The sequence below is a fragment of the Polyodon spathula genome, chromosome 16 (assembly GCF_017654505.1).
Source record: "Polyodon spathula isolate WHYD16114869_AA chromosome 16, ASM1765450v1, whole genome shotgun sequence".
NCBI lineage: Eukaryota > Metazoa > Chordata > Actinopteri > Acipenseriformes > Polyodontidae > Polyodon > Polyodon spathula.
In genome coordinates, this window is record NC_054549.1 from 10,021,410 (window position 1) to 10,034,885 (window position 13,476).

The following is a 13,476-nucleotide window of genomic DNA, read 5'->3' on the forward strand; positions in this document are numbered from 1 at the left end:
AGCTAGCTGTGTGCCTTTGATCTTGTGTGAGCGCTACATTGCAGCATTAAACCACGCAGGACTAAGAAGAAGAAGAAGAAGAAGAAGAAGAAGAAGAAGAAGAAGAAGAAGAAGAAGAAGAAGTTTTTATATATATATATTTATTTGAGGTAAAACATTGTATTGATGCTTTTAAAATGTTCATATAAAAACTGAATGAATTTGTGCATATTAAGCACAGCGCAGAAACCGGTATATGAGGACACGGCTGGCAATGAAGCGAGAGACACACAGATTTTTGAACAAATCTGAGTAGAAAAAAAAAAAAAAAAAAAAACTTTAGGGAAAAATAAAAAAAAAAAAAAAAAAAACGTTTGTTCCCTTTTAATGCAAGTCTGTTAGTAAGAGAAGTAGAGTTGGATTATTGACTTGCAGTAGAAGCCTTGGGTGCGCTCTGAGCAGAGGGGCTGGTGTTGTTGCAGGTTTCAGCCACTAGATGGAGACCTCGGACGTGTTTTGGTGCCAATTAGAATTCGGCTCCTGCTTTATTAGTTCTCTCTCCAGACGGTGCAAACTACAGCAGCCTGGTGTGCGCTTTTCAGTTTAGCGTCATTACAAAGTAAAAACAGTAGGCACTGTGATAAGCAAGGTTATAGTTCATAAATAACTCAACTGTAGAGGTTTACGATACATTGTAAGCTTTTAGGAATTGTTCCACTGGAGTTACAACACGTGTGAACACTGTACTGTATCGTGGACACTGGTTTGTGAAGACATATTGAAATAAGTATATTATACTTGGTTTTCAAACACCCTTTTTTCTGTGTGTCGTTTAAGAATAAACACGGTATGAGAGCAATTAGTTGTGTGTTTATTTATTTATTACTTAATTCAAGTTTGGCACACAAATTGGGTCTTTGGGCAGAATCTGACTTCAATGACCGTCATTACGCAACGCCTTACGTCCTTGACGCGTGGTTACTGAGCAAATATCGAAGATGGCGGCGTGTGTTGAGATAGGCGGAGGCGGCCACAGTATGGATAAGAGCATCACACTCCCACCAGATGAGATATTTCGCAACCTGGAGAACGCGAAGAGGTTCGCAATAGACATAGGTAACAGAGCTCCAAAATCACGACGTTGCTGTGCTTTGTTTGATACAGAAGCCATGCTGTAAGGTTAGCTGTGGTGGTCTATTGGGGTAAAGGGGAGTTGGAGACGGCTCCTAGTGCGGGGCACAGCGCGGCTTGTAGTCTTTATGTAGGTTATTCCCAATGTATTGCAATACAAAAACTGTGGAAGTCGGACTACAGTACCCAAGATGCATCAGCGGCTTGCCAGCGGGAGGGGTGTTCTGGGAGCTGTAGTTCTGTATTCAGCGAGTGTGTAGATGAGTATGGATCGTTTTGTTGTGCTGGACTACACACCCCAGAGATCGCAAGGAAATCCACGGCGCGTCGGGATTTCAAAGTGCGAAAGCAACATAGCGCTGTGGAGATCTCGGTGTAAATTGTTTAGAATTTTGTTTTTGGAACCAAACACCTCGTAAACATTTTGATATTACAAGACACAGCACTTTTGTAATAATACTGTACATGTTTGGAACGCTAAAAGATATCCACAAAATAATACAAATTAGCAATACGTGGTAAAATATGTCAAAAAATTCTACATACGTTATCACTCTCCCAGTTAGGAATAGCAAATCGCCAGTCTAATGCCCTGCCCCGGTAGATCCGTGAGTAATTCGATGTAAGACTCGAAGGTGTTTCTGCTGGTTGTTTTTGGAGCTGGTATATTTGGGGTTTGTGTCGATGTGTTACAGTTACGTGTTGTTGAGTTTGATAATGATCTACTGGCAAACCACTTGTTCGGGCGCTGGTGCCTACTTTGCATTGCTAAATGTACACGTTGAAGATGTACACGATTGCTGTGTTATTACCCCAAAGCATAGCTACTGTGTCGCTCAAACTAACCTAACGCGGGCACACACGGGCAGGTCATTCCCCGTTATCTGGGAGATGACCTGTGGGGTCGGCGCGTTAACGCGCTATTCAAGTGGCCGCTCATTTGGCTGAGGCGATTGCAAATGTAAAGGGTTAGAATCCCCTAGAGTTGCAGGATCTCGTATAGTCACAGACGCGTGATTCGAGCAGGGTTTACTGTAACCTTGAGCTTCCCCCACCATCTCGCAATGAACACAAAGCGCTCTGCAAATAAGGAGTTCTTTCCGATGTAGCATTTGCGCAAAGGCTGTTGGAGAATGCAGTTAAGACAATAAAGTGGCCATTTATTTTAGTGCACACCGACAGCTTTGATGTCCTTGTGTCTACTCTTATATAACTTGATTCTTGCTCTGCTAAGGTGTAATTGTATGCTTTCTTGTTTTTTTTTAACAGGGGGATCTTTGACAAAACTTGCATATTTTTCAACAGTTCAACATAAAGTAGCCAAAGTCCGGTCTTTTGACCACACTGGAAAGGCAAGTGAATTCTGCATGGATGTAAAGCCTTACACATTCTCTGTTAGCACAGTGTTACCATTGCAGTCTGAGACCAGGCAAGCTTTACTCTACTGTCAGTACAAACACAAGCTTGTGATCTGTACAGTGTGTCTTTAGTAACAATGTCAAAGTGCTAGGAGAGTTCTGCTCCCAGCCCTGGGTTCCCGTTAAGCCTTTTACTGCTGCCTGTTGTCCGTAGCTTCCAGGCTACGAGCACGTATGAAGCTGGCTGGATAAGCATGGTTTACGCTATGTGCTGTTACTGTTGGGAAAATCCATCTAGGATCAGCCCATTGCATCGATAGCAACCTGTTGTGTGGCAGGTGAAATGAACAGTGAGCTTTCAGGCAAGCTGGGAACGTGTCTCACTTTGAACGATGTCATAGGTTTTTTTTAATGTCATATGTTTTAATGATGTCATAAGTTCTATCTGTTATGAAAACCCTTTTTTGTGAACCTACATTTTGCAGCTAGCTTTGTCCTTTGTAATAAAAAGGGCTGCAGTGTGGTGGCCTTCATTGGCTCTGAATCTTAATGCAGTGCTATGTGAAGTTGTTAATGCAGTGCAGTTCTATGCAAAGTTGTTAATGCAATGCAGTGCTATGCAAAGTTGTTAATGACTATGTCATAGTATCTAAAAGTAGAGAAAGCCGAAAAGCAAGCGGATCAATTCAATGGCAAAGCGGTTCTTCCAGGAGACGGAGGACGAGCCCCTCTATGAGGTCTCTGTGCAGGAGGAGATCACGGCCCGCCTCCACTTCATCAAGTTTGAGAACGCCTACATCGAGACCTGCCTGGACTTCGTCAAAGACCACCTGGTCAACACCGAGACCAAGGTCATCAAAGCCACCGGGGGCGGAGCCCACAAATTCAAAGACCTGCTTGAAAAGAAGCTCAAACTGAAGTAAGCACGAGAGTTCAAGCCTCGTGGATTTCATCAGTCTTTAGGAGTGATCCCTGTATAGCCGCAGGTCAGAGGTTGATGCAGTCCAGCCTGTGATTCCCCATGCTGTGGTATAGATGAACTCACACTGCAGAAGCACAGTCATGCACTTTGTTTGCCAGTGTCACTGCATCTTAAAATAGCTTCAGTTATGTCAGCTGTATTCTGTAATGTTTTAAGCAGTGCTGGGTGTTCAGGCTGCATCAAGGGATTTGCTAATTTACTTGCTGCCGGCACTGCAGAGGTAGGCAGCTTAAAACAACATCCATTTATTTCACACAGCTGTGATGACCTTTTCAACAAACTTTTTAACTTGAAACGGTTTCCTTCTTCTTTTTTTTTTTGCATCAGAGTTGACAAGGAGGACGAGATGACCTGTCTCATTAAAGGCTGTAACTTCGTACTCAGGAACATCCCCCACGAAGCGTTTGTGTACGTGAAGCACGCGGAGCCGGAGTTCCGGTTCCAGACCACGCACCCTGACATCTTCCCTTACCTGCTCGTCAGCATCGGCTCCGGGGTCTCCATCGTGAAGGTGGGCTTGTTTTGCGGGATCTGCCATCAAGCAGTCGTCCCAGGTCACAGTTTCCTTTAACGGATCCACACGCACGCTTTCCGTTGTGTTGGACTGCTTTTTGTGACGTGTCCCCATTTGTAAGTTCTCAGTGATTGCACCTCCTGTAATAAGCAGTGTCTGTCTGCAGGTAGAATCGGAAGACAAGTTTGAGCGAATTGGGGGAAGTTCCATTGGAGGCGGTACGTTTTGGGGTCTAGGAGCTTTACTGACTAAAACAAAGGTAATCATTTTATACTTTGTGGGCTGACAAGCTGCAGTTAGTTTGTTTTGTCCTTTTTTTTTCCACTAATTTCAGCACAAGCTTTCTAGCAGGACTATCCTGGGATAACTGATTAGACTTGTACTGGAAAAGACGTTTTGAAAGGCTGTATGTATGCCTATCGGCGTGTTTGGATTAGGACAGGATAGGTAGTTAGGATGCATTTCTAGTTTAGATCTTTAAGAAATCTACATTTAAGTGTGCTTCAATAATATTACACCAATTACTTTAGGCGGGGGGGCTCCCTCAAAAAGTGGGGTCCCCAATATGAAAGTTTTGAGAACCGCTGCTTTATTTTTAACCAGTCTTTGTCTCTTGTTTTCTGTCTCGCCACGGAAGAGGTTCGATGAGCTGCTGCAGCTCGCCTCCAGGGGGCAGCACACCAACGTTGACATGCTGGTGAAGGACATCTATGGGGGAGCCTACGAGAGTCTGGGATTGACCGGGGATCTGATAGCGAGCAGCTTCGGCAAGTCTGCCACCGCGGATAAAGGTAGGAGCAAAACAGGGGGGGGGGGGGGGCGAAACGCTGCAGCTGCTACACCTCCACACAGACATGCCAATGCAATCGTCACACATTCATCTCAGCACTGGTAATGGATTGTTTTAATGTGACTGATGGGGAACATGCATTTACTGTTTGTGTTGTCGGTTTGTATCAGAGTTTTCCAAAGAAGACATGGCAAAGAGCTTACTGCACATGATCAGCAATGATATCGGCCAGCTGGCCTGTCTCTACGCTAAACTGCACAACCTGAGCCGAGTTTATTTCGGGGGGTTCTTTATCCGGGGGCACCCCGTTACAATGCACACAATCACCTACAGCATCAACTTCTTCACCAAGGTAAACCAGCTGACAGAAAAATCTCAACATGCAAGCGACGGTTTGCATGCAAAGCAAATGACATTACTAATTCCGTGCCTTGCTTAGTGTTTTTTTGGGTTAAAGCTTTGAACTGCTGTGTAATAAAGTAAAATTATTCATTGTGTTTCTGTCCTGATCTGGTGGGTATATTTGCATTGGGGGGCTGAGGTAGCTTCACATGCATCTTGTCTTTTCCAGGGAGAAGTCCAGGCTTTGTTTCTCAGGCATGAAGGCTATCTGGGATCAATAGGAGCATTTTTAAAGGGAGCGGAGGAGGACAGTAAGTTTGAACTGCAGGGCAGGCTGCTGCGCTCTGTAACGTATCTGGCAATGCATTCTGTAGCAAGGTTGCTCGAATAGAAACACGATTTTATATCGCGTTATGCACCATCAGGGCACGCCAAGGCCTGAGAAATGCAGAATAGTCTTGATCGCTAGAACGTCTTTGAGGCGGGGTGCTCCACCTAGAGGATTCTGAAGTATTGTGTCCATGGGTTTGCATCAAGTAATAATTTGTTCGAACACAAACATTATAGGTGTGTCTGTCCTGTTGCTCTTCCAGTTGTCAGGCATGCTTTTGTGAAAGGTGGGCTGGGGTGTGGGTGTGCTTGCCTGTTGACGTGTCTCTGTGCCCGGTGCAGATCCGAACCAGTACAGCTGGGGGGAGAACTACGCTGGCAGCTCGGGCTTGATGAGCATTTCCCCGGACATGTTCCCCATGCAGCGCACCCGCAGTGGAACGGTAAGTGCCAACGCTGGCCCTGCGAATACATATCTGTGTGTGTTATCTGTGGCCAGTCTAGTCTGCTGGGTTGAGTGGCTCTATCTTCCATTCACTAGGATGGCATTAGCGTGTTCTCTTCTTTCCCTGACCTTTTCTTTACAGTGCTTGCGTGCAGAGTTAAATACAATGTTGAAAATGCTCGCATGCCCTGTGGCGTATGTTAGTGTAATTCATTGATTGACCTTCTCTTGCCTCTGTAGTGGCTACAGCATTCAGACCCACAGTTGTTAAGATGATTACAAGTAATCCTGTTGGTTTTTGATACATGAAGGAGGTAATGATGCAGTTGATTCAGTGAACTGCACTGTGATGTTTTCAGCATTGTGTTTGATGTAGCGATTCCCCCCCCCCCGTTCTCAGTGCCTGCTTGGTAGCTTCCATGTGCATTCGGTTAATTTCTTTCGAACATGTCCTGATTTGATTTCTTTTTTTGTTTTTCCCTTTCCTCTCCATCTCCATGCTCTCTATTTTCCTTCAGTTCTTCGTAAGTAATTCCCTCGTACTGTTTTGTGTGTGTGATGTTCCCTCGCTGTGCTTGCGCACACTCACGCTGGCAGCACACAAACTGCAGGCCGTTTTTAAAGGGTGCACCTCACTGTACTGTATATGAGGAGTACAAATAAGAGATGCTATTGCCGGAAACGGCTGCCTGATCCAGAATAGCCCTGAATCCAGGGATCTGCAGCACAATTCAGAAGCGTTTGTGCTGCAGTGATGATGTGAATTCCGTCGATCACATTGTCCCATTTAACAAAGGGTCGGGATCTGTCGCCTCCACGTTCTTTTAGGACGGGTTGTTCGGTTCATATCTACCTTGCAACCCGAGCCGCACTTTCCGCTGAAGCAGGAAATCTCTGGTAACAGATGGGACCAGGTGCTGCTCGGACACACACACACACACACACACACACTCACACACACACTAGCTTGGACGCAGCTGTAGATTTCATTGAAGCAATAGTACTTCTCGCAGTGGGAATTGACAGATTATTGGCAGCAATGCCAAACCAGTCCGCTTATCGGAATCACTGGCTAATTGAATCAGCTTCATTCTGCAATTGAACCGTTGCATTGTCTTCGACATTCGACCCAATTCAAACCCCAGTGCTTCGTGTGAAGGTTTACAGACACAGACAGAGGAAGAGGCTTTCACTGTTATCAAGGGTATTATTGCTTCATTAATAGGTTAAAACATGTGGTTATTATTGTTATACTGTATATCCTCTTGTGGCCCTGTGTACATTAATACTGTGCGTTGTTGTCCATTGGCTATTACTGTTTTCAGGTCTGTCTCTCTTTCTCTCCAGTTTGACATGCTTGAGATGGACCGGTTGGAGCGGGAGCTGGTGAACCTGCCCTTGTTGCTCGACTCCTCGTCCTACATTCCTGACACCGTGGACCTGACTGAGGATGCCCTGGCCCGCGAGTACTGGCTGTCCTGCTTCGAGGAGGCCCTGGACGGGGTGAGGACTCGCGGACCTCCTGCAGCACCCTGTCCAATTCGTATAGAGCGTTGCACTGAGATACCCTTAAATGCCACCCTCTAGCCGCCTGGCATCCTGTTGTCTTGTTTTGTGCACAGGTGGTGAAACGCGCTGTCGCCAGCCAGCCTGACCTGCAGGACGCCAGGGAGCGAGCTGAGAAATTCCGTCACAAATATCGGCACAAGCTACAGACTCTGAGGCATCAGCCCTGGTGAGTGTGCCCGTCCGAACGGGGCGGGCTCTGCTGACCAGTGGAATTGCAATAATGAACGGTACACGCTGTGTAAAACCTCCTTGCTGTTTGTGGACCTGACAAAGTGCCCTTGTTGGTTTCAGAGCTCTTTCTAATGTTTAGTTCTGCTGTGTGCACACTTGAAGTTTCTGTCCCTTTCTCTCTCTTTGCTCTTAGTGCCTACGGGTCCCTGACAGTAAGAAGCTTGTTAGACACCAGAGAACACTGTCTGAATGAGTTCAACTTTCCAGACCCTTATTCACAGGTGTGGCCTGTTATGCTCTGTGTGTGTGTTTGTGTGCACATCTATATTTCTTAAATACATTTTCAATGCAATTTGACCTCAAGCATAAAAACCCACAGTGACAACACTGTACCACAGTTTAACCAGCATCTCTTCTTGTGTGTGTGTCTTTACCCCAGATTAAACAGAGAGAGAACGACCTGGCGCTCAGGTACTTTCAGAAGGTAGTGTCGTCCATGGAGATGCTCAGCTGGGAGGACCGTCAGTTTGCCCTGGTGAAGGGGCTGCTAGCCGGGAATATGTTTGACTGGGGAGCGAAGGCCGTCTCTGAGTAAGTAGAAAAGCGGGGAAGATACTGAGTACTCCCGTCAAGACGACCAGGTGAAATATCTCGATTTCTGAGTCCTTTTCTTAGCGCTGTTTTCTTTCTCTTTGAATAGCGTGCTTGAGACTGATCCAACGTTCGGGTTTGATGAAGCTAAACGACAGTTACAAGGTACGAGAGCCACGCGGTTCTGAGTTTGATCTCCGCGGTTTATCACGAGAGCGCAGTGCGGCTGAGGTTTCCTTGCAACATGCCTGAGCCGCTGTGATAAAACACGGACTGAGCCGAGAGCAGCCGCCCTCCCCCTGCTGATCCTAACGCGTGTTCTCTCCTCCCGCAGAACGTCCTTGGCTGGTGGATTCGTACAGCAAGTGGATTGAGAGGTTAAAGGTAGGAATCTGCGAGGGGTTTGCAAAAATGTAGGAATTGGAATCTAACAGGTGGCTTCCGAGCTGTGCAGGGGGAGTGACGTTTTTAATTGCTCTTGTTAAGTAGGCTGTATTGCCCGGGTTATTGGTGGTACGGAATTGGCAGTGCGTTCTGCTTTCGAGCGAGGTTCACTCTTCGCTCATTCTGTACCTTGCTTTGCAGTGCGAGGGAGGGCGTTGATTTTGGTTTGTTCCAGAACACAGAAAGTACGACCCTTAAGTGCTCGTCTATCTTAGTTTGTCATTAGTTTTCATTTTGATTTAACTGTTGGTTTGTTTTTTCATCTCCTGTTGTTTTTTTAATAAGACTTTGTTTGTTTGTTCCATGAAATCAGTGATTGAATTCCGTGTATACCGGCTTTCTCTTTCAGGGTCCTCCTCACAAATGTGCCTTGTTTTTCATAGATAATAGTGGAATAGACATCATTCTGGGAGTGTTTCCCCTTGTCAGGGAGCTTCTGTGCAGGGGCACCGAGGTAAGAGTTCACGTCTTCACCCGGCTCACTTTTACACTAAAATATGATTCGCAGGTGACCTCCTTTTACTGCACTGTTCTGTAGGTTTTGGCTGTCTGTGTGTATTAGTTTGCATTAATCTTAGGATCTGTTTGGAGGGGGGGTTCTGACGCTCTGGATCTGTTTGGAGGGGGGGTTCCGACACTGTGGATCTGTTTGGAGGGTGTGGTTCTGACGCTGTGGATCTGTTTGGAGGGTGTGGTTCTGACGCTGTGGATCTGTTTGGAGGGTGTGGTTCTGACGCTGTGGATCTGTTTGGAGGGTGTGGTTCTGACGCTGTGGATCTGTTTGGAGGGTGTGGGACGCTGTTCTGACGCTGTGGATCTGTTTGGAGGGTGTGGTTCTGACACTGTGGATCTGTTTGGAGGGTGTGGTTCTGACGCTGTGGTTTAAATCCTCAGTGTTTTTTGAAATGCGTCCTTGTTTGTACCTTTCCAGGTTGTGTTAGCCAGTAACTCGGGGCCGGCTCTGAATGACGTCACCTATAACGAGCTCCAGATCCTCACGGAAAAGATAGCAGCAATGGACTCGGTCATACAGTAAGGGTTTTCCTTCGTCTGAGCATTGCGCTTCATTTAGTGTGTGCTTCACCCTTCACTTGAATTGGATTGATCTTCTAATTTTTCCAAACACGAATGAAGGAGAAAACGTGACCGCGAGGCAGAGCCGCGGTTGGAATGAACTGCAATAGAAGCAGCCTCTGAAACCAGGCAGCCAGCCCTGGCGCCTCCAGTGCATGAGATTGTAATCACTTGGATTGTGTTTTTAAGGAGAGCAGAGCTGTTTGCATAGCTAATCCTGGAGGGGTTGCTCAATTAAACATGCTTCTGAATTGGTTTATTAACTGGCAGACTGTACCGATGTGGTGGGCACCTCGTTTCTAAGGGAAATGGCGTGAGCTGTGTAATCATTTTTTTCTTTTGTTTTTTAGTTCTGGGATCACAAAGGACAGGTTGATTTTGGTTCAAAGTGGCTCCAGCTCTCCGTGTTTAGATTTGAGGTATGTGTGCTGCTGCTTGCCCTGCTTACTGACCCATCTTAGAAATCTGTAAAGAAGCGGGGTTGCATATTTCAGGGTGGCTGTGTTGAGATTTTAGAAGTCGTTTTGGTTTAGGTCATTCAAAGCGTCTTTTTGGACGTCTTGTCATTTTTTTTCCCCCCGCAGCCGTCTGGACAAAGGCTTGGCCACTGTGGTGAATGAGCGGCACACTGACCTGGTGGTCATCGAGGGAATGGGCCGTGCCATCCACACCAATTACTACGCAGTGCTGCGCTGCGAGAGCCTCAAACTGGCCGTCATCAAGAACTCCTGGCTGGCTGAGCGACTGGGAGGGAAGATCTACAGCGTGGTGTTCAAATATGAGCAGCCCCGCGAATAACACGCCAGCGCGAGACCGCACTGGGTGGGGGCAGGGGGGGGAGACTTTAAAAACAGCACCAACTGTACTGCAATTTTTATTGTTTCATAGATCTGTTTGTTTTTGGGGGGGGGTATGGTGCAAAAATCCGGCTTCCGCAAGTTGAAATCAATAATTGGACGGCTTTAGTGAACGGATCTCAAAATAATGTAGAAATTGATTTGCCCCAGAATGGTACAAAATGATCTGTGCTCTGTCTCCTAGGTGTGTTGCACACTTAGCGACTGCAGCCATTTCCTGTTCTGAAATGGGTGTTGGGTTTGTGGTGTTGCTCTGAATATAATCCCACCTTCATCTTTCTGGCCAGTGCTGGACAAAAAATGGTCCCGCTTGTACTGCCAAACTTTAGCAATGGCAGTGTCCCTCCACTGTAGCCCTGGGACTGCATCTCTCTCCTTGCGGTGTTGGAAACGAGGTTCCCATTGCACAGTTACTGCACTCAGTCCAGGTTGTACTTTGGATTGGATTGGAAGACCTCTTTTCTGAATGTAGCATGCACAGCGGTCCCTGGTAAAACATGGACTGGCTCCCACTGCTGCGCAATGAGACTCCAGTTCTTCAGCGTCTAGTAAATGCCTCTCAGCATTAATGCCTCGTAACAACACTGTAAATGAGAAGGCAGGGCTGGATCTGTAGCTGGCTCACCAGGTTTTTAAGATAAAATGAAGCGTTGATGAGTTACAAGAACCATTACTGTGCTTAATTGGTAGTGAAGGTTAATTAAACCCTGGGAGTTTTTTTTTTTTTTAAACACATTCTGTCTCCAGTTACCAAAGATGATGCTCTTTAAGTCTAACCAGTGGAGAGTTCCCATAGCGTGCTGAACCAAGTCCTCTCCAGCAAATTCACAATGTTCACTTCTCAGTGTGGCCACCAGGTGTCAGTGTTTGTGCACTCGTTTCCTGCAGGTGGTCTTCACCTTTCCCAAGCTGTGTGTTTCTTTGCAAGCCCTGGCTGCCTCACTGAGTGAGCGCTGCCATTTAAAGCCTGACTTATATAGATGTTTTTTTTTTTTTTTTTATTATCTGCATTTGTTCACATTCTGACAGCAGCATTTGTTTCTGCAGGGATTTTTAGTTCTTTTTTTTTTCTCCCGACTGACAGCTTATTGGTGCTTACCGCACGTGTCAGGAATAAGGCTGCTTGCTTTTAAGTACAAGTCTTTTTGTGTGTGTGTGTGTCGCTGCATCACTATGTAAACGTGAGCATCTTTTTACCTTTTAAAAAGACAAACAACCAAAACTGCACTTCTGTCTTGGACATGAATCGCCACTCTCTGTAATCAGATTCACGTGTTTGTTTGGCATCTCCGTTGAGGGCTGTTCACAAGTATTGATGCATCAGCCGGTCACTTCGCTACGTTACCGCATTGCGCGATTTTCACAGGTTGTGTTTTAAACAGTGTTGTTAAATGTGGAATCATCGAATGTTTGATTTTGCACAGCGCAGGAATATCATTTCTACAGTGATCAGCAGAGTGAGCTACAGCGTGTACATTAGCCAGCTGCCACAATGAAAGCAATAGTATGTTACTTTATATAGAGAGTTTCCCCGGGTATAACGGTGTCCGTCTGCCTTTGGGGGAGGCTCAGGATATATATTGAAATGTATGCATAGTGTATGTATCTATGTGTGTACATATATGTGTTTGATTCATTTATCTTGAGAAATCTTTATTTTTAAGCTATCCAGTGTTTGTGGAAAATTAAATTGAATATTTGTTCTTTGACAATCACATGTATTTAAATGTCAAATATATTTTTAAATGTTGTCACTGAAAAAAGAGAACGATTGTCCTTGTAAATTATTAACCCACTTCTGTGGAATAAAGATTATACAGCGAGCGGAATTCACAAAGTCTTAGGGAATATTTTGTAAGGGATATATATATTTACACTCATTTTTAAAGCTTTTTAACCTCAAAGCATGTTTATAATCTTATAAAATCTCTTCATAGCTTGGTGGATAGAGGTGGATGATTGCGAGGGGGGGAGATATAGATGCCTGGAAGGGTTGCATTAAAAGAGAGCAAAGATAACAGTCTTGTTTCTTTCTATCTGTGGCAGCCAAACTACAGACCCCTAAAAAAAAAAAAAAAATGACACCTGGGATTGTCTTTTGAGACGCTGTCTCACTTGACTGCCAGTCTTACAGCTTAGAAACAGACATCCCCTGGTCTCTCACTGAGCACCCACGCAGGTATAGGGGTGTCCTCCTGTGAGTGGAAGTTTGATTTGAATATCCCCAGAAACTAGGGAAGGAACACAGGTAACAAGCGTCTGAGAAGCATTGTGCTTTCAGGATTCCATTCTGGAACCCATTATTTATAGAACCCTGTTAATAGAACCTTTCGTAATGATGCTGTTGAGATTTATAATCGAATTTACAAATGCTCCTTTGAGTAAGGGGGCCGGCAGCAGCAGTTTTTCAAATGATCAAATAATAACACGGCCTCCAAACATAACAGAGAGTAATTAACTCAAAGCTGCAGCGAGCAAACTCTCTCTGCGGTTTGCCTCAGCCTTATTGTTTAAATGAAGATTAATGGAGGCATATGACTTTAGCTTTTAATGTATTTGTGATTTATGTGTTTACGCAGGGACTTGTAATGCGGTAAATGATTCTGCCTCATATTGCAAAGTTGCCATTTGACTTTATAATCACTCGTGCATTGTAACTTAATAATGGGGTTAAACACTTTACAAAGAGAACAGCGCAAGCAAATTTAAAATCAGCAAAGCAGCCAAATAAAGGCTGCTTGATTTGAATTGTGCTTTGTCTTTTTTCTGTTGTCTGCAGCGTTCTGAATAACCCTTCATTAAAACCTTGGAGCCTTTTCGTTTGTGCATCGTCTTCATTAAATAGTTGTTGCCTTGTTTTATCGAGCTGCTTGGGCTTTCTTGTAAAGAGCAAAGGGTC

At 45.3% G+C, this 13,476-nt stretch overlaps 1 protein-coding gene across 2 annotated transcripts; it reads left to right on the forward strand.

Moving 5' to 3' along the window:
• Positions 1-956: 956 nt before the first annotated feature.
• LOC121329167 (4'-phosphopantetheine phosphatase-like) lies at positions 957-13,393 on the forward strand. Of its 2 annotated transcripts, XM_041274572.1 has the most exons (19): positions 957-1,095; positions 2,380-2,462; positions 3,179-3,387; positions 3,778-3,961; positions 4,131-4,223; positions 4,602-4,755; positions 4,925-5,106; positions 5,326-5,407; positions 5,769-5,869; positions 7,219-7,374; positions 7,494-7,606; positions 7,805-7,892; positions 8,051-8,202; positions 8,312-8,367; positions 8,537-8,586; positions 8,996-9,100; positions 9,578-9,678; positions 10,071-10,139; positions 10,305-13,393. In XM_041274572.1, the coding sequence occupies exons 1-19, from the start codon at positions 978-980 to the stop codon at positions 10,516-10,518; spliced, it is 2,310 nt and encodes a 769-aa protein (XP_041130506.1). In that variant the 5' UTR covers positions 957-977; the 3' UTR covers positions 10,519-13,393. The 2 variants fall into 2 exon arrangements, 1 of the variants encoding a protein (XP_041130506.1); XR_005951743.1 differs by lacking the exons at positions 10,071-10,139; positions 10,305-13,393 and having other exon boundaries at positions 9,030-9,100; positions 9,578-9,663.
• The last annotated feature ends 83 nt before the right edge of the window (positions 13,394-13,476 follow it).